We start from the raw sequence: 20,569 nt of genomic DNA, 5'->3' as shown, positions 1-20,569 counted from the left end.
TTTAGTGAGGGATTTTTTTTGTCCCTTTATACTTGATCTTGAGAAATAGATATTATTCTGAGGCATCACATGGTTTTAGAGAAAATTCAAATTCACAGTTTTATTGAAGATATGTATTTTAACACAAATTTATCAAAAAAGATAGAAATGTCTTCATTATCCTTTTCCTTATCATATTTCACAATGGAAAATAATTTGACACTATCAAACTTAATAATGGCAAATGGTTTTAGCTACTTTGACATTTTTTTCCAGCTATCCATTCAGTGAATACATAGCCATTATATCACTTGAACTATTCAGGTAATATTATTATTTGAATCTGAATTTAGATCCATACTTTTGAGATTTTGTCTCAGGATCTTAAGTAAAATTGACTCCCTCTGTTGGCTTATATGACATCCAAGGTTTTGACCTTGAAAATGTGGTTCAAGGCCAATCTGTTTTGTAAGCATTGGCCTGAGTTGTACACAAGAAGTTTGTGATTCATGTGAAAGAGATTAATAATTTATATTAATCTAGCACAGTTTTCTTGCTTTGCTTAATGAGATAAATTCATTGATGCTGTACCTATATACATAAAACCAAAAGTCTTACATGAATGTCTTTCAAAACTTATGCTTTAGGGGAAGGAGATACAAAGAAAAATAAAATATGATTTGAATGTAATATATGTAAATTAGAATAAATCTTTTTGTTAATAAATCTTTAAATTATCAATTACAATTTGTTGGCAAGCACAAGGTATAGCCACATATTTCATCAGTATATTGGTTTTCAGTAGTGCATTGTAAATTAGTTAAATAAAGATACTTAAAATTCCAAGGAATTTATATTAAATTAACTCTCTTTTATTTAATCAACTTCACCGAATTTATAGCTATTCTTTTTTTTCTCCTCCCACCTCTTTTTATTTATTTCTCCCTTGCTCTAGTCTTCCTTCTCTCCCTTTCTTTCTTTCATCTTTTTCCTGTCAGAGGTTAAAGCAAACACATGAACAATATAATTGTATATTTTGTGTGCACATATTTTATATTCAAGGGACCCTAGGTGTCTTGGAACACCACAAGCATAAGTTAAATATATTGAAATCTTTCTTGCCTGCAATACTGGCATCAGCATGCTGGACAAAACGTAGCAAACTAGAAGTAACTTGTCAATTTTTAATAAAGTTGTCTTCCCTAGCAGAGCTAAATGCACCATTCTCCCTGCAAACTCTGGAGATGATGACATCTTCCCACATGGTTTCCATAGCATCCGTTCCTGAAGAGCCCCAGTATGGTCCTTGGTCAGGGCGATCCGCCCAGCTCCCCTAGAAAGTTGGCAACCTAGCTAGCCAAAAGAAGCATCCCCTTTTCCTGAAACTTACTCTGTCCGTGGTGCTGAACCATTGTACTGAGACCCGCCCAGACGGGCGCTGTCAGCCGCTGAAAAAAGATATTCCCTGACGCTGCCCAAATCAGAACGGTGTATCTTTTATTTACTCACGTCCTCAAAGAGCAGCAAGCCTTCTCCATCTTAATTTGACTCTACCGCAGAGCAGAGTTACGCTGGCGTGATGGGAGGAGATCATGGGCAGAGAGGAAAAACTAATAGCAGCATTGCTCACCTGAGACCTGAGATGCTCCCATGAGATTTGAATATGCTCTGTTCCTTACGGCAAAGACACCATTTTAAAAAGTACTATTCTTTTGACTTTGTTGTTACCCAAGGGTTCTGTGACATTCCGGCCCCTCCGTTTAAAAACCAGCAGATTTGAGAGCAGTAAATCTTCAAAACGGGGAATTTACATTGTTTTTCAGCTGACCGACTTCCAGGACAAGGACTCAACCGCATCTACCCAAATACCATGGTACTGCTTGCGCCCTTTGCCACCGGATCCTCCCCTTCCAATGAGACTTTCTGATTGTGTCTACTAACTCTCCTATTAGGAAACCCGTGGGTTGCATGCAGCTATTCTGTTGTATTCTCATTCTCACTCTCCCTCCCTTCTCTCACTCTCACTCTTGCTGGAGGCAAGCCACTACCATTCTGCTGAGAAGGAAAAACCAACAACTACTTTAAGAGATTAAGACAATATGCGCAATCCTCGCCGTTTTTAGCAATCACTATTTAAATCTGGCAAGAACCGACAACAGTCTTTGCAAGAATGGAATCAGTAAAACAAAGGATTTTGGCCCCAGGAAAAGAGGGGCTAAAGAATTTTGCTGGAAAATCCCTCGGCCAGATCTACAGGTAAGACAAAGGAAACCGTTGCTTACCTGGGGCTCAGCATGAAAAAATCTGCAGGGCCGTTTCCGTAAACCCTGGTGGCTCAGAAAGATTGTAATATGATCGGAAAGTCTTTTTGTTGCCCATTGCTTGGAGCAGGGGTGCTCTGGAAACCTGCTTATTAATGCAGGAATGTTGCACTAAATGAACCTGTCTGGTGTGTGTATGTGTGTGTGTGTGTGTGTGTGTGTGTGTGTGTTTGATTTTTGCTTTGGTGACTGCAGAGTTTTATCCTTTATTACACAGGATTTATCTCCTTTACAGTTAAGAAATAACCAGCACCTGCTCAAACAGCGTTTCTTTTGGTGCTCATAGAATGCCCCAAATTAAATTCCTTTCATGCAGACAAATGAATATAAAACACAACCCTCTAAAAAAATTAACCAAGAAATTCCAAAGAGTAATAGTTTATATATTATTAATATATATGTTATATATGTATATATGCTATATATATGTGTGTGTGTATATATATGTTGGGGAGAGAGAAAGAGAGAGGTCTCAGCTTCGAAAGCATAGTAGAGAATCCCCTAGTGGAATATGTCTTCTGCATTGAATGAAGAAGAATCAAAATATATCAATAATTGATAGTTGAAGCAATTCCTTTCTCTAAGACTGAAACAATGTATATGCATTTTTAATTATTTTCATCTCCTAGAGTCTATTTCTTGCATAGGAAATGTCAATGCCTGGAAGAACAGCCATAAATATAACAAGCAACATTACTTTGAAAGTCCTAGAAATGATTTAATTATTGAATCCTCCGATAGTCACTACACTAATTATGCTGTAATTTGCAAAACTTTAAATCATTTCAAGTATGTGATATGGATACAGCTTTTCTTAATAATTAGAGCAAAATCAAGAAGACAGAGCAGACATAAAAGGAAAAAGAATTACAAAGGAGCGCTAATTTTAATATTTTGAAAATTGAAGTCTCTGTAAATGCATGAGAAATGTAAAGAAAATGATCAAACCACTCCCAAATTTTCCAAATCTCTTCAGGTTTGGCGGGCTTCATGTAGGCACGATTATGCACCTATGCGGCAGTAGATACCGCAAGGGCCCTGCACTCCCACAGCTACCATGGAAAGGGATGTTCTTTCCCAGTACAACTGCCATCCGGCGCAGAGTTCAACTTTGTAGATTTGAGCACACGAAGCCAATACAGGAAAAGAAAACACACACACACACACACACACACACACACACACACTGGCTGAATTTTTTTCTCCCAGTAAAAATAAATTGCAATATTTTCTAACATTATGATCAGACTTTAAGAATAAACATTAACCTAGCCACAAATACCTTTATGACCTATTCTCCAGGTGCTTTTTATAGAATTTGGAAGCCTGACATTTTTTTCTGGTGGCCTCAAACTGCTTGACAGCAATATTCCAAGCTATGCATATTTGAAATTAATTGTAAAAATTTCGCTTGCTTCACCCGTGTGTGTGAAAACAACTGGGTGTGCACATAGCATTTAAAACGGCACAGATGAAAAACAATTACATGGTAGACTGGAAAAAATTTCTGCAAATTGTAAACGGAGAGGCTCTTTGTTTAAATATTGAAAGTATAAATCGCAAGGGGCTACGTACGGAGATGTTATCTTATGCATTCCTTTCGTTTGTTTGTTGTTAATAGAAATTTCATAAATATGTTGTAGACTAGAATACTGCCACCTTTTAGTAAAACCATTCCTTTTCTCCGCGTTCCCCTTTTCATTTACCCCTTCTCCCAAGGACCAAAGCCAAAAATGAATTGATGGTTGAAATCTCATGAAACACTATGCAAAAACAAATATTGAAGTGAGATCTTCCCCTTTGATGTGGAATATCTTACAAAAGTTGATATGGGAGCACGTTTGTGTATCTGGGAGTCGCATTTTGCGTCTTGGGAAAGGGATCCTTGACATTTTTCGGTGTTTGTAAGAGAGAGAGTAATGACGCAAGATTGTGAATAATTAATTATTCATGTTCTGGCAGTAGGAAGCTTAGGTGTCGGCCATATGCTGTAGAGTCCTTTGTCTCCAACTCCAGTAATAAGGAAAAAAAAATAGTAAGAAGTGTAACAGCATTGAACTAGAACCCTGGAGCGGGATGAAGGGGAAGGAGAGTGCATGACACTCTCGGCGAGAGCTCTCAGGCCTTCTTCTCATGCACAAGCACTGGCCTAGAGAGGCCTTAGTCCCGGGGGTGCCCCAGGCTCAGCTCCAGGGGTGGGCTGGGGGACAGAATACCAGCATCGCCAACCTGGAAAACCTGAGCTTGCTAGAAACGGAAAAGGCAGCGCGGGTGGAAAAGGCTCTCAAGTTGGGCCCGCCTGCAGCGGAGTAGCCCTCTGGTACTGGGTTGCAGGAGGACACCGCGGTTGTCAGGGTTAAGCTCTGCTGGGCGCGGGTAGGAGTGGGAGGTCCCTATTCAGGTGCAGAGGACGCTCTGGTAACCTCTGCCCTCACAAAATGCAGACCTTGCAGACTCTGCAAGAAAGTTAGGCCCAAGCGGCCTGTGTATCTGAATCAGAGCGCCCAGGGGTGGATCCCGAGACAGGGACTCGCTACCTTAGGCCTAAAGGTGCTAAAGTTGAAGCGATGTCGCCGCCGCGGCCAAGGGCACCTGCAGAATGTGAGAGAGTGTGGGAGGTCTTGCAGCTTGGTGTCACCCCACCACCCTAATCCCCGAGGGTGGGGTGAGGTCGACGGCCCTCCTCCCAACCCCTACGGGTCCTGAAAAATGGGAATGGGTCAGCATCGGGGGTGCCTAAGCCGCCACGTCCTTGACTCGCCCCTGCTCTGCCGCGCAGGGTGCTGGAGAAGAAGCAAGACACCAGGGAGACGATCGAGCTGACGGAGGATGGGAAGCCCCTAGAGGTGCCCGAGAAGAAGGCGCCGCTGTGCGACTGCACATGCTTCGGCCTGCCGCGCCGCTACATTATCGCCATCATGAGCGGCCTGGGCTTCTGCATCTCCTTCGGCATCCGCTGCAACCTGGGCGTGGCCATTGTGGACATGGTCAACAACAGCACCATCCACCGCGGGGGCAAGGTCATCAAGGAGGTGGGCAACGTCTGGCCGCCCTGGCTCCCGCCCTTCGGCCATGCGGCCTCGCAAAACCATATCTCCTGTGTGAGCTCCGTTTTTCCCCACTGAAAGGAAGGTTTGGGTGCTCCCTAAGCTCCTCGCTAACTCTGTCGTTCTAGAATGGACCCCAGTAGTGTTATCAGTTCCCTTTTCGCTCTGCTGTCTGGGCCTTCCCTTCCTCATCTGCAAAGTAGAAAAGAGCGTCTAGCTCACCAGGTTTTGTGAACTGTGACTTAATACAAGACGTTGGTGACTAGCAATGTCCACTAAGTCTAAATAGAAGTGTGTTTGTTTTACTTGGGTGAATAGTGCAGCATATTAATTATAGTTTTCCCAGGACTTCATTCAGTCCCCGCCAAAACATTCTTAATATTCAAAATGAAACAAACTGGAAAACAAAATCAGCTGTGTTCATATCAGCAGGTTCGGCTGAGGGGTCTTTGGGAAGGTTTACCTCTCCCAGGAGGAGCCACAACGTAAGAGGGTCCCAGGGTGACAGGGAGTCGAGCCCAGAGGGGAGGGTCACGTCAAGGTCACAGAACCCCTGGGTCCGGACTTCCTTCTTAGAAACCCCAACTGCCGTAAACCAGACTAAGCAGGAGTTGAGAGCAGAAACTGGGGAAGGCTCTTGGAATCCGGGAGACCTTGCAAAATCCGCTGGGTGTCAAAATATCAAAGGAGAAAAAGGGTCCCCAGTTCTCAGGCGGTAAAAGCGCGCTCCCACCTTTCGGACGTAAATATTGAGACCCAGTTTACTTTGAGGTTCCCCTCGGGAAGTCACCCAGGCTGATTAGAACGGAATTAGACCTCCACCTTCAGAAATACCCCTGCCCCACATTTATTAAAACCCCTGAGCAATGACTCCCTCTCCCTTTACTCCTTCCAATTCACCGACTACTCCAAATTCTTCAGGCCCATATCCATCCCCATTTGTGGGGACACCCTTTCTCTTAGCTACCAGGAGCCCTGCATCTTTCATCCTTCGCTCCCCACCTTCCTTCCCTCCCCACTTTCCTTCCCCAGAATTTCCCTATTTAAGTCTCCAGGGTTAGAAGTCACTACACTACTGCGTCCGCATTGACCGGATTCGTTAAGTGGACCCCTGCCAGGCGTCTCCACATCTGGCTAACAAATCTCTTCATGGGGAGTCCGAGTTTCCAAGACGGGCCCTCTAGATTCCTCCATTCAGATGATTCGATCTGCCTGACAGCAGTTGGGGAGCAAAGCCGGTGCGCGCGGCCTCACTATTAATCATAATACATTTTGTTAATGAGCAAGGTTTTTTCGTTGCAAGAGGCAATTTTGTTAGGAAACGAAAATGAAGCCACTCTTATCCCCGGAATGCATGAAGCGCCCAAGCGTTGGGGGCTTTTTGGCTTGTGAACCTCTGAAAGTGAGCCTTTGGCACTGACGCTACTCTTTCCCTTCACACTTATTTCTCCTACCCCTCCATAGAAAGCCAAATTCAACTGGGACCCGGAAACCGTGGGGATGATCCACGGTTCCTTCTTTTGGGGCTACATCATCACCCAGATTCCGGGAGGCTACATCGCGTCTCGACTGGCAGCCAACAGGTAACGCACCAGGCGGGGCTGGGGCTCAGGGCGTGGTGTTTGTTCCTTCCGAAGGGGCAGCAGAAGCTGGGAGCAGAGACAACAGCCCAGAGGGGTTTGAGGACCCCCAAGCGAAGTCTTCTAGTCCCTTGACAACACCCTGTCAGGGCTGGAGCTGCTGGTGACTCCTTCCAGAATTAGTCGTCTAAACGAATGCAGGCTCTCTGGGACCGGCGCACGCGGCCTCCTTCCCTCTGCTGTGGCTGAACTTGCTTTTGGCGAAATGATCGACGTGCTTTATAGCCTGACCCGAGCTCAGGGCAGACCGAGAGCAGGCAGAGCAGGGACCGTGTGCCTGAGTGCACAAAGGAGTGGGGAACGGCAGATGCTGCGCTGTCTCCTGCACTCCCCACAGTCGCCCAGGCTCCCCGAGGGTCTGACCTCCTGGCAAGGCGCCTCGAACGGCTGGCCCCGTACCCCGCCCAGTTCGTGCTCTGGGTTTGAAGGATTTGTTTCTAGGAGGGGCAGGAACCAGCGATGCGATTCCACCTGTTAATGAGCTGCTTAGGGGCGGGGGTTGGGGGAGCCCTCAGCTGCTTTCAGTGGCCTCCTGCCTTGCTGCGGTGTCCACAACCAAGGTCCTAGCGCCTGTTCCCAGAAGCGCCACCAGCGGCACCTGCAGAGACGCCCCTAAAGCATAAGTCCTAAGGACTGATGGAGTGGGGGTGTTGACGGGCATAGCCTGGCCACCAGAAGGTGAAGGGTAGGTTCCTTTGCTTCACTCTGTGTATATTGATAAACAAAACTAAATGTTCTTCACGTCTGAATTGAACCCACATAGAACATATGCACCAGCACTTTCTGTTCTTTCTGCTTAGATACCACAAAGAAAGACTTTCAGTCACATTTTAACAGCAGAGGACTAGAAGTTGGCACCTCCCTAATAGTGGTCATACGCAACCTGGCCCTTTGTAACCTGGGAACACCTCATCTCTCAGGCCCCATACTGCGGCTTTTATCAATTACAATCCCTTTCACTAGCGGTGTCTTTTCTTCCCAAGGCTTCTCAGAGTCCTCAGGGCCTGGAGAGGAATTCTTGGAAATTTATTTTAGGCTTAAGGATCCCTAGAGTGAGGATGTTGGGGCAGTGCTTTAAAATGTCAAGAGGAGAGTGCCATACATTAGGAATAATGCCTTTCGGGGGCTGTCTTTACTTGACACTCGGATGGCTGACACGAAGACCAAGTAGTAGACAAATAGTCCCTTCAAAAAAATCAATGTAGTGTATATATATACCACATTTTCTTTATCCATTCATCTGCTGATGGACACTTGATGAAACTCATTAACTACGTAGAGAACCCCTTTTTATGGATGTGATAAATCAAAGAAAACATTGATATTAGGCAAAAAAATTAAAGAAATACTCTGTTAAATATTATTGATTATGAACATGTTACATTTTTGGATTTTAGATCCCCAATATATATAGTCTTCACTCCTTTTATTCCCTAGAAAGTATTTCCTAAAATAAAACAAAGTTTTCAGAAAGATACCCTAAACATACATGCATGGAATGTTTTCACTGCAGGAGAAAAAAAAAGCAACAATTCACCAAAAAACAAAAATGATACAAGAACTCAATATGATGTCAAATGAAAGTATAATGGTGGTGACTTGAAGGGTTTTTTTCAGAGTCAGAACATTCACCTTGCCAAATATTAAAATGCTAACATTTTCCTGCCAGGAAAAAACACCAGGGATGCTCCAGCTTTTCCTCTTTGTAACACTAGGAGGTCAGTAAATGGGTTTTTCTGATTTTTTTTTTTTTAAAGCAAACTCATTACTATCTGTGTCATGTTTATCAATGAAAACAGTGATGCTGACTCAGGTTCTAATTTATCTGGTAGATTTTCCTCAAAGGAATTTTTTTTTTTTTTTTTTGAGACAGATTCTCACTCTGTAACCAGACTGAAGTGCAGTGGTAGGATTTGGGCTCACTGCAAACTCCGCCTCCTGGGTCCAAGAGATTCTCCCACCTCAGCCTCCCCAATAGCGGGACTACAGGCATGCACCACCACACTCAGCTAATTTTTGTATAGAAAAAAATTTTGATTTCTAGAATTCCTATTTGGACCCAAATTAATCTTACCTTTAAATGGGTATTCAAGGGAGAGGCCTTAATATTTTCATATATGATATGTTATGTTCTACAATACTGAGAAAATTAAATTAAAAATGTATTGTAAAATATCATGAACCTATAGAAAATTACAGAGATCAACTATCTTATCTTGCCTGAAGATTCTGACATTTTGCTTCATTTTGAAAATATAACGAAACATTGCAAAATGCAGTTGAAGCCTTGTGTGATAATGATTTTTAAACATGTGTAACATTTTCTTTTCAGTTTAAAACAGTATTGCATATTAGTAAGAAAAAATCATAAAAATGATAAAAATTTAATCATCCTAATACCCCTATTATTAACATGGTGAATGTCCAACTAGTACTACAGATGCTACATAGAATTTTTCCTTGGAAGGCTTTTAATAAATACAAAATCAGAAATTTTTACAAGTTGTTTGAAAGATGTATGTTTCCTATTATGATCTCTTTTTCAAAAACAGTAAAGACAAAGCAGCAAAACCAATCTTCCACTTATAAGCATCATGTACCCGTTCAAATAAGCTTCTCCATATTGATCACTTAATAGTAGGATGAGATTTCCCTTGTGTGTGATATTGGGGACAGATTCCTTTCCCTTTAGGTGTAAAAAAGGCTCACTTTGGAAAGTGTTTGCCATCACTGTTGTGGGTGGAACCGAGAAAGATAAACTGAGGTGTGTGGAGACAGCCACTCAAGAGAGAAGGGCTCCTGGTTACACCTCTTGGCAAATGTCTCAATGAAAACCAAAGAGCAATTATTTGGCTTCTTCAATTTGTTGATTAAGCAAAGACAGCCCCACTCTTGGTCACAATGCAGACTCCTGGTTCTTATACTACTCAGATTCGAAGTACATTTACTTTCCTGATCATTGAGAGGAGGAGTTGGAAGAGTCAGGAGGGGAGTAAACCCAATTTACTCCCAAGAGGAGAGCAAGAGGAGGGACAGCTCTTGCATCACTTTTTCCTTTGTCTTCCCTTAAAAAGCTATTGCACATTATGGGCGGGAGAATTCAGTCACCCCAGGAAAGGCCTTAGGGTGGGAGGTCAAAGGAAGATTCCTTACAAAATCTTTAATGTTTTAAGATGGGAACATATTAATATAGTAATAAAAAGATGTGGGGGGCAAATTATTTTTGTCTTTAAATAATACAGGACATGGACTTATAGTAATCCAGATGTTTACAAGTATGAAATTCCTGAAGACTGGTTTTACCCTGCATTTAAATTGCTGTGAAGAACCTGGACAAGTGTTTAATGGCACAAATAGCATAGATATATAATATATGAAATACATAAAATATATATGAAATATATAAATATAATACATATATAAATATATATATGTATTTTTTTGCAAAAGGCATAACCACAGGTCAGATACAGCAAAGGGAGTTTGATGAACATTATATTTTTAATGTATAGCACTGTATTACAAAAAGTGTTTTTGCCTTTATTTAAGTGGTGATGTTTTTCAAACTCTATTTGATATTTTTAATACCCTGCTCCTGTCCTCTTGATTTCTCAACCCTGCTTTAATTTTTTTCATAGCACTTATCACCACCTGTCATATCAATATTTTACTTATTTATCTATTTGTCTAATGGGAGTTTTGTCCATGTTTTCTTTTTCACTCTTGTATTGCTAGCATCTCAGAGAGTACCTGACTCATGATAAATATTCATTAAGTAAATAAAATATCACAACAAGGTGTTTGGGGCTTTAAAAAAAAAGCAGAAAGATTTACGCTTTAAGCCAAACTGTAGGTTCAGGCTCTTGAATGCGTTACTTAGTGACTGAATGATATAAAATGTTATTTAACCCCTTTGCACCTCAGTTTGTATTTCTGTAAAAGAGGGCTAATCAAAGTACCTACCACGTGTGGGTCATAACAGCTAAATATATGTAGTTTTTTTTGAAGTGCCTGGAACTAGGTAATTGCTGGCTGTTATTATTTATTATTAATGAAATCTTAAATTTAGAAAAAATGGAAGGAAAATAAATTTCTGTGACTATTCAGCTTATTTTAGTATAAATTTACCTTAAGTGTTAGTAATGCAATTGGTTTATTTCCAATGTGATAAAAATGCCTTTTTTCATGAGTCATATTTCTACCTTTAAAATTATTTCCCCGTGTACATTATTCAAATTGAAATTATTATTCACCAAAAATTCCATAAATTTTATTTGAAGGCCTTTAAAGAGCTATTTTTAAAAATATTTTTAGTCAAGTGTATAGAGTGCTAGTAATTCAGTGCATCCAATCTTTGAATTCTAGCCAAGCATAAATACACTTAGAGAAATCCATTTTAGCTTGAGGTTAGACTTCTCTATACAAAGTTAGAGTTTATTTTCCCCTACCGTAATCCTTTATTTTTGTCTTTTCAAGTATTTCTTGAATTTCTAACTTGACTTTTTCTAAAGAAAAAATACTTCTTTATTTGAATAAGACACTTAGGATCACACTTGGTTGTAGCATATAGTGAACCCCACAAAAGGAGGAACCCATATTATCGCTGGACAGAGCTCATCTAATCCAACCCTCTCATTTTACAGAGCAGGAAATGAAATAGAGAATGAGGGAGTAGTGATGTATCTGAGTCACAAAGGGATTGTGACTAGAACTCACGTGCCTGATAATACTTGATGGCAAGGTACCTTTACAATGAAATTTAACATCTCTGTCTGATACTATATGCTTCATTGCAAAGTTCACTTTCAGCAGTAGGCTGAGCCATCTGCTCTCTGAATGAGTGATTACAATCTATCATGCCCCAAATCCAGGGAAGAATTTCATGAATTAGAGAGAGAAGCCTTTAGCAGGCCCAAGGGATCCTTAGATTTTATTTTGGCAGGAGAATCATACTGTATTGTGTGTGTGTGTGTGTGTACTGGCTCCCAAGCTATTTGGCTACAACATAGCTGATTCTACCCTTTTCTCTGAAAAAGGCAAACTCCACACTTGATAATGATGAAGACAAATAATCTGATATTCTATAGCAGAAAACATGGTATTTATAACTTTTTCTGCCACTCAGACACATTGGCAGTTTGGGCTCTTACCACTAAAATTGCAGAGATTTGAACATGACTGGGTGTAGATTAGACTTTTGTCTGCAGAAATGAAGCGATTTATCTTTGGGATTTTGACTGATGCAACTCAATTTATATGCTGTATCAAATAGAAAGTAATTTATATGTAAAAGTGAGCAAACCCAAAAGCATGGTTTTAAAATTTACTGGTGTGTATTTGTATTTACAAAAATACATTTTAATATACTTTAGGTAAATATTCTGACTAATTATGAAAAATCTCTTGCTAGAATAATTTTCAAAAAGAGAAGAAGACAGACATTTTAAACATAATATCTTCACGTATTAAGCCCAGAAAGGAGCAATTTTACTGGTGATGTTCTGTCTTTTTTCTTCAGAGAGATGAAACAATAAAGATGTGCATTATTTATTGTTGAAATAAGCATTGGAAATGAATTCCTAAGCACCATCATCAAACACACACACACACACACACACACACACACACACACACACGCTGTTGGTCTATTTATATAATTTTTTCCCTCTCTCCATTGCAACCTGCATTGCAAGGAGGAGTTCCTCAATCCTTCCAGTGAGAAATATTTGTGAATTCCTTATGTGTGAGAAAATAATTCAGACTATGAACATAAATCCTGCTGAAAGGGACCACCATCCTGTTCCGATGGAAATGGTTTATAAACACCCAGTCTTTTAAGGCCAGAGGTGACTTTTTCTATCTCGTGCATCTAGCTGCCAATCAAACATCTAGCCGCCTTCCTATTGTGGGCCCCATAGGTTAGGTATCTGGGGTAAGGCAGGAGAAGCCTGCATTTTTCTGACAAAAGAAAATACCCTTTACCATAAGATGAATAGATGGATTGAGGAGGGAGGGGTCTCCAAGGGCTTGCATGTGCTTTGTCGATATGAGTTTCTCTCTCTCTCTCTTTTCATTCTCCAATCCCCTTACCCCTTACTAGCTCTGGGGTTTCCCGCTGCAGCAGAGTCTTCTGCTACTGCAGTGCAGAGGCAGCTTCTGGAGGGGAGGGACACGATTTGAGGAAGGAGTCATGTGGGCAGCTGGTAGAGTGATGCTCCCACTGCCATATGCTACCACTGGGACTGTCTAATCTCTTGGTCGTGAGTGATGAAGTCATTTTTACAACTTAATGATGTATCAAGGGACTCAGAGGGTTGGCTCATGCCTGTGTATTCCCTTTTTAATATGGGAGTGGGGGCATCAGATGTGACAAAGGGAGGCATCCAAGCCCTGATTTGATTAGATTAAATAGATTAAACAGCCCGAGTCAGTCTACTGCAGACCCTCCAGGAAAGAATTAGTTCCACACCTGAGGTGAGGAACACTAGTTCCCTGTTAAGTGACAATCCACTGCCCAAATGGAAGTGGACTGATTGATTTAGGGAAAATGAACATCATCTGTAGAAGTGACAAGTCACCAGTGCTCCTTTCACCTCTCCTGGGAAAATCATTTTGGGGTGGGCTTGGTACTTGAGGGTGTTTGTGGCTGTGGCTTAGAGAAAATATGACTAGGAATTTCAAAGCTAACTCATTATGGGCCATATTGAATGCTAATCATCAGGCAGTCTGTGATACAGGTTTTCAGCAGCTGCGTTTGCCTTTCCAAACATTTCTATGTCGTGATTACTATTACACCTCTTGATTTTGGCAGTCTCTATAGTGGTATAGAGCTTCCTGCCATTTAAGAACACCAATGTGCATAAAATAATGATATGTGATTATTTCTTACTGTAAAAGAAGAGGAAAGTGTATGTGTGTGTGACAAGTAGAAGAAAAATAGAAATCAGGCTTTAACCTGACAATAATCAGCAAATTTATTTGAGAATGTTATTTGCTGCAGAGGAAATCACAAAAAAAAAAACCCAACAAATTTAAGTGATTTTCAAATGGTTTATTATTTTGAAAACATCCTTAATAAGCAAATGGCCCTTATTTTATGTCACAGAGACTGTAATATTGTTCTTTGAAAAATTAAGAACACCCACCAATTTCTATGTATTTTCTTAAGAAATAATAACATTATTATTTTACACGTAGTTTGCACATTTCTTTCCTTTTTTTTCCCCAGCCCAATTACTGATGGCCTATCTCTGACTTATATTCACAGCAGGAGTGGGTTTTCAATCTAGCACCTTAGATGCCAATTATAAGGAGAAAGACCTTAAGTGAAATGAAATACCAGACTGCTTGAGATTCATCTTATTATTTGGAACTTCAATTTCAGCTATATATATGTGTGACTTCTTTATTTCTTCTGAGAAAGCTATGTTTTACTGTGTTTATTGTTTAAAAAAATGTGTAATTTGCCAGAGTGTTTCATTGATAGTTTGTTTTAATATATAATAATGATATAAATATACTGCCTGATATTATATGAAACTTACTTTTACAATTTAAAAAATCAAAATAAACAAGTATTTAATTTTACAAAATGTATTTATTTCCAGAAAATGCTTTTTCTAGAGTGGAAAGAGAGAAGACATAAATTATATTATAAAGTCATCTTCATAATTGCCTTTGTTTTACATTTTGGGAGGCAGGTGAAATTAGAATTGAATCAAATAATAAGTATATATATGTATATATCACATTTGTAATGTACATTATCTTTATCCCTCACATGACTCTATAAGGCAGGCATTCTTTCTTTTATTATTATTTTAGATTCAAGGGATACATGTATAGGCTTGTCATGTGGATAGATTGTGCAATGGTGAGGTTTAGGCTTCTAGGGTACCCATTACCTAAATAGATAACTATACCTGAGAGAGAATTTTTCAACCCTCACCAGCACCCCCAGTACTTTCACACTCTTCTCTTTTGGAGTCCCCAGTGCCTATTATTTCTATGTTTATGACCATGAAAGCAGGCATACTGAAACTTCTTTTACGCATGAGAAAACTGAATACAGAATCGTTTTCCCAAATACCACTATGAGGTATGAGGCAGAGCTGGGTTATAGACCCCAGGATGTCTGATTTCAAATTATATCATTCTTTACTAAACACATTTCTCCTATTAAGTATCTTTACTGTGTGTTTTCTTCAAAAAGTATTGTATTTTACAGTTTCTTTAAAAATCACTCTATTATTTAGTGCTGGGCTAGGTCAATAGGAAAGAACTCGCCTGGGGAACAATTTTGAGAATTGATTTACTTGTGTGGTTTTCATTGCTAGACAAGTCTTTTGATCAGAGAATAACTTTAAAATCTTTTAATGATGAACATCATTTTCAGGGCAGTAGTGCTGTGAAACCCAATTTTAAGTGTTAAAGTTAAGAGTAATCCTAGGGATAACAAAACTCACATGAACATTAAATGTTTCTTGTTATATAATCTATTTCCTTCTGTCTGTTAATATACAGAAAATATATTTAATGCTTCTGACTTCTAGCATCAGACCAAACAAAAATGATGACTGTGAAACAAGCATAATATAATATATATAACTATATTAAATATTAATGAATGGTGAGGTTCTTTAAGAGGACAACATATCGCCTCTGAAGCATTACTTCTTAATTTAATTTTGAAAGCAGAGCTTCAGAGGCAGTGGTTTCAGAGGCTGATGACGATCTAGTGATGAACAGGCAGTAAAAGGCAATGTGATGGCTGCTAGTTTCAGGGGATTCCAGTGTTCTTTGCAAGATGTAAGAATGAGGCCAGACTGGGCCATGTACTTGAACTCAGCAACTATCTCAAGTGAGGATTTATCTACAGGAGTACTCTAAATTATAGCCCATAGCTGTCAATCTAGAGTTATTCTATGAAAATAACTCAGCTTCCTAGAATTGATAGTATACCCAGAACAGCAGTCTGTCCCCATTAAAAGCTAGAGAACAAATAAATAGTCAATTGCTTGAAATAAATATTCATAGAAGAAAGTTCTGTTATCACCTACATATACCTCAAGAGAGGAAGTTATAATTACCCTCAGTTGAGAGTCTTTGCACAAAAAGAAATGGATGCTCATTCCTAAGAATGTGCCATATGAAAAGCATTGTGCTAGCACCAAGGGGTTTAAAGGAGTGGAGAACTGGACCCAATTCTCCAAGAGAAAAAATAATGGGAGGGCTTGGGGAACGTATAACCTCACGAGTTAAGTCTTACAAAAGTGATCTACAGTAGTTCAGCAATATCTGAGAGAGGAGACTAGTTGAAAAAGAGGTGTGTTTTTGAGGGTCGGGGCATGGGTAAGTATTGAAGGATAAAGTTGGAAGGATTCTAAGACGGTTATTGATTTAAAGAGGACTGTGAATTTTCTTTTCTGGTCATTTCCCATCAGATACTTTAGATGGACTATTGAGGCACAGACTAAGAGGCTGATGCATTTCAATCAATTCTGTATGAATTCAAAATGGGAGATAAAATTCCCATTACATGTCTTCTGCACTTCATGAAAGCTGCTAGAATTTCAGCCTGATATGGAACACCCATGTGTTCATGGGTACAGAATTAACACTATTTAATCAGTGCAAAATCATTCTGGAGAAAATGATATGGAATAATCATTCTCTGAAAAGTCTATTAAACATTAGGAAATTTCTGTATAATAATGGTTAACCTTGACAAGCCATTTATTATGGACCAGACAGTGTCCCCTTCCATAACTGATTTATTTAATCTTCATGATACTTTATTTGAAGTATGGAAACATCTCCATTATACAGATCAAGAAATGAGGCTAAGATAATTTAAGTGATGACAACTTGCCCAAAGTTATACTTAGCAAGAAATTGGAATTCGAATTTTCACAGTGTAACAAACAAACAAAAAAACCCCTCTCATTTTTAACTAATACTATATCATGCTATTTAAATGTCGACAAGAAACAGACTGAGAAATGAGGCTGAAGAATTTAAGTAATGACAACTTGCTCAAAGTCATACTTAGCAAGAAATTGGAGTTCTAATTTGGATTTTCACAGGGTAATAAAAAAAGAAACTCGTCTTCTTAACAAATACTATATCATGCTATTTAAATGTCCCCAAGAAAAATATGGCAGCTGCTCAATTTGGTCAATAAGAATGGTCAAAAGCAGAACAGAGAACTTCATTTTCATTTTTGATCTAACAATCTAATATCAATTTGTGTTTTTTAAAGGACATCTTCCATTTTAGCAGTGTTTCTATTCTACCCTTGCCTCTCCCTTCTATAATAAAGTGTAAGCCCTCTATTTCCACTATGTCTAACTTTGACCAGCTTTGTTTATTCTAGGTCTGGTCTTTACCCCATATTTGCCCCTTTTGTGATGTCCTGGGGGAATACCTGGCATGGTACTGCTAAGCCAGTGATTCCCAAAGCAGGACAAGCAATACTAGAATCACCTGGGATCTGGTTAGAAATGCAAATTCTCAGGCCCCAAACACATCTACTGAGTCAGAAACTCTGACATCTAGCAAACGGCATTTTAACAGGCCCCAGGTTTTTATCATGCATGTGAAAGTCTAGAAACTACTATGCTAAACAACTCTCTCTATATATAATTTTTTTTTGAGACAGAGTTTTGCTCTTGTTGCCCAGGCTGGAGTGCAGTGGCACGATCTCGGCTCACTACAACCTCCGCCTCCTGGGTTCAAGTGATTCTCCTGCCTCAGCCTCCCGAGTAGCTGAGATTACAGGTGCCCACTGCCACGCCCAGCTAATTTTTGTGTTTTTAGTGCAGACAGGGTTTCACCATGTTGGTCACGCTGATCTTGAACTCCTGACCTCAGGCAATTCACCCACCTCGGCCCCCAAAAATGCTGGGATTATAGGCGTTAGCCACCACGCCAAGCAACTTTATATTCTTAAAATTCTTTTACATATTCAGTTCCACTACTTCTTTCATTTCTTTATTGAAACCTACACTTTGTTTAAGAAAGTACAAAACTTTCATAAATGAGCCTCTTCATTTTACTACTTACTTCAAAACATAGGAGAGATGGGGTAGAATTCTGCTTTCACTTCCCACTGCTACTACCATCCATCTTTCAATAACATTTTCATCTTTCAAAGTTTATGTTATTTTGTATATTGCTGTTGGCATTGTTAATGACAGTACTCATTCTGCTGCTATTATAGTAAGCAGATCTTAGTGATTAGATATCCCGGATCTACAACAGATAAGTAAGGTCAACCACAGTTCTCTACTTACTATCTATATGACCTTGGCAAGTTATTTTAACTCACTCAGACATGATCACACTGTCTGTGAAGTAAGGATAGCAGTAAGAGCTTTCTAATATTGTTGTTCAGTAAAAATAAGAATCTAGAAGTGATATCCACACTAGCAATTCAATAACCATTGACAATTACTGTCTCTACCTGACTGGCTCATAGTTATGAATTTATTTTCATGTGTCAAGCATCAGACTAAGTCCTTTAGGTACATAATTCTATTTAGCCTTATAGCAATCTTAAGAGATACAATACATTAGTATTATTATAGTGCAAGTTCTAACATTCTTCAAATGCTTAGAGTGCGCCAGCCATTCTTCTGATTGTTTTACTTCTAATAACTCAGAGGTTCTGTTAATATTCCCATTGTTTAGATGAGAAATGAGGCACAGAAAGTTACATGAAGTGCTCAAGGTCACTCAAGTAATAAGTGTCAGATGAACTGTGAACCCAGGCAGTCTGACTCAAGAATCCATGCTCTGAACCATTACCTAGTGATGTCCTTTTTAAAGACAAGGAAGCAGAAATTTAGGGAAGTTAAACAACTTACCAGTTACATAATTTTTAAGCGACAAAGCTGGGGTCCTAAAAAAATTACTGTAGCGTTCTGTCAGCTTTGTCCGCCCTCTCCTACCATCAGTGACTTTGACCCCTTCCTCCTCGGCATGCCCTCATCTTGCCTGAACTTACATGGATTTTAACCACCGCTTGCTTCCTAGCTTTTGCATCCCTCTCCCTTCAATCCCAGTAAGCTTCACATTTACCTCACTTTAGTGGCATAATTGTCACCCTCTGTGGTCACCCCAAACTCAGTCATCTCCAAGATGTCACAGACTGATGGATTTCACCCTTCACCTTCTTGGACTACCTAAACTTCCTCAAAGTCTCCTCATCCAGCATCCCACTCTAGATGTTCTTCCTTCTCCTAAGCACCTGAGCCACTATGTTCACCCATTTTCAATACTTCCTTAGTTTCTGGTACATAAGCTAACCTCTTCCATTTGTGAAGCTTTGCTGAGCCATTCCTTGTTTCTGGAAAGTCTTTCTTCTTTTTTATATTAATCTTTCAAAGTTTCCCTACCAAAAGTTTGTGACTTGGTCAACTCAGCTGAGATTAATATTTGTCTCTGTTGTTTTCTATCTGTACTTATGTTGTGGCCCTTGGCATACATTGTACCTGGACTACTTGTCTCTCTTTCCCTCTCCTACTACACTGAGGTCCACTATCTTCTTTTTCTAAGTGCCTGCTGACATCATGTGAATGAAAGAGCACAGATTTTCATGTCAGAGAGCCGTGGATTTAAATCTGAGCTCTACTACTTGCTTTTTTACTTGGCCACACTTTGTTTCAATTTCCTTATTCATAAAATGAGAGGAAAGTCTAACAACTCAGAGAGTTGTTGTGAGGATTAAATGAGTCAATATAAATGGAGAAATTACAGTAAGTGACCTGTAAATCTTACCTTCTCCTCCACACAATACTCTCCTCTGAATACAGTCTCACAGAAGTTTGAAGTGTGAGCGCATGAACGAATATTGAATGGGGAGACTGCTTTAATTTTGGCTGTATGGCAAGACAAAGTGTAAAGGCTTTCCATTTAGGGCAAGAATTTTGACAATCAGAATTTTAATTACTTAGATATTAATTAGGATAATAATTATATAAAATTAATAAAAAGATGACGTTTGTAAAGTTTGATGGATTCAAAAGTAGTTACAAGAAAATCAATGGATTTTGAGGTGCAGTAGCCACTGATAATGAAAAAAGGATAGACAAAGAAATTAAGAGGCTGGGCACGGTGGCTCACACCTCTAATCTCAGCACTTTTGGAGGCTGAAGTGGGTGGATTACTTGAGGTCAGGACTTCAAGACCAGCCTTGTCAACATGGCAAAACGCAGTCTCTACTAAAAATACAAAAAATTAGCCAGGTGTTGTGGCATGGGCCTGTAGTCCCAGCTACTTAGGAGGCTGAGGCATAAGAATTCCCTAAACTCAGGAGACAGAAGTTACAGTGAGCAAAGTTAATGCCATTGCACTCCAGCCTGGGTGACAGAGTGAGACTATGTAGAAATTAAGGAACTTAAAATTAAAACCATTTCAATTATGATATGATATTGTGTAATTAGAAATATTATTCAGTGCAAGAATGGAAAGTAAACATTGAAAGTAATCTCTCAGCGTTTTATTTCAGAAATAATAGTGTGATATCAAGTGGCTTTGTGAAGATTATTATTTAAATTTACAGTTAGAATGCTGAAGTATA

General features: G+C 39.6%; 1 protein-coding gene across 1 annotated transcript in view; it reads left to right on the top strand.

The window, feature by feature from the left end:
- The first annotated feature begins 790 nt into the window (after positions 1-790).
- SLC17A6 (solute carrier family 17 member 6) overlaps positions 791-20,569 on the top strand; it is a 42,321-nt gene continuing 22,542 nt past the window's right edge. The window contains exons 1-3 of the mRNA XM_050755396.1: positions 791-2,235; positions 5,080-5,332; positions 6,812-6,930. Coding sequence (XP_050611353.1) covers positions 2,150-2,235; positions 5,080-5,332; positions 6,812-6,930 — 458 coding nt within the window. The 5' untranslated portion in view covers positions 791-2,149. The remainder of the gene's footprint in view (positions 2,236-5,079; positions 5,333-6,811; positions 6,931-20,569) is intronic.

Source organism: Macaca thibetana, chromosome 14 (genome assembly GCF_024542745.1).
Source record: "Macaca thibetana thibetana isolate TM-01 chromosome 14, ASM2454274v1, whole genome shotgun sequence".
Classification (NCBI taxonomy): domain Eukaryota; kingdom Metazoa; phylum Chordata; class Mammalia; order Primates; family Cercopithecidae; genus Macaca; species Macaca thibetana.
This window is presented reverse-complemented; position numbering and strand designations above follow the sequence as displayed.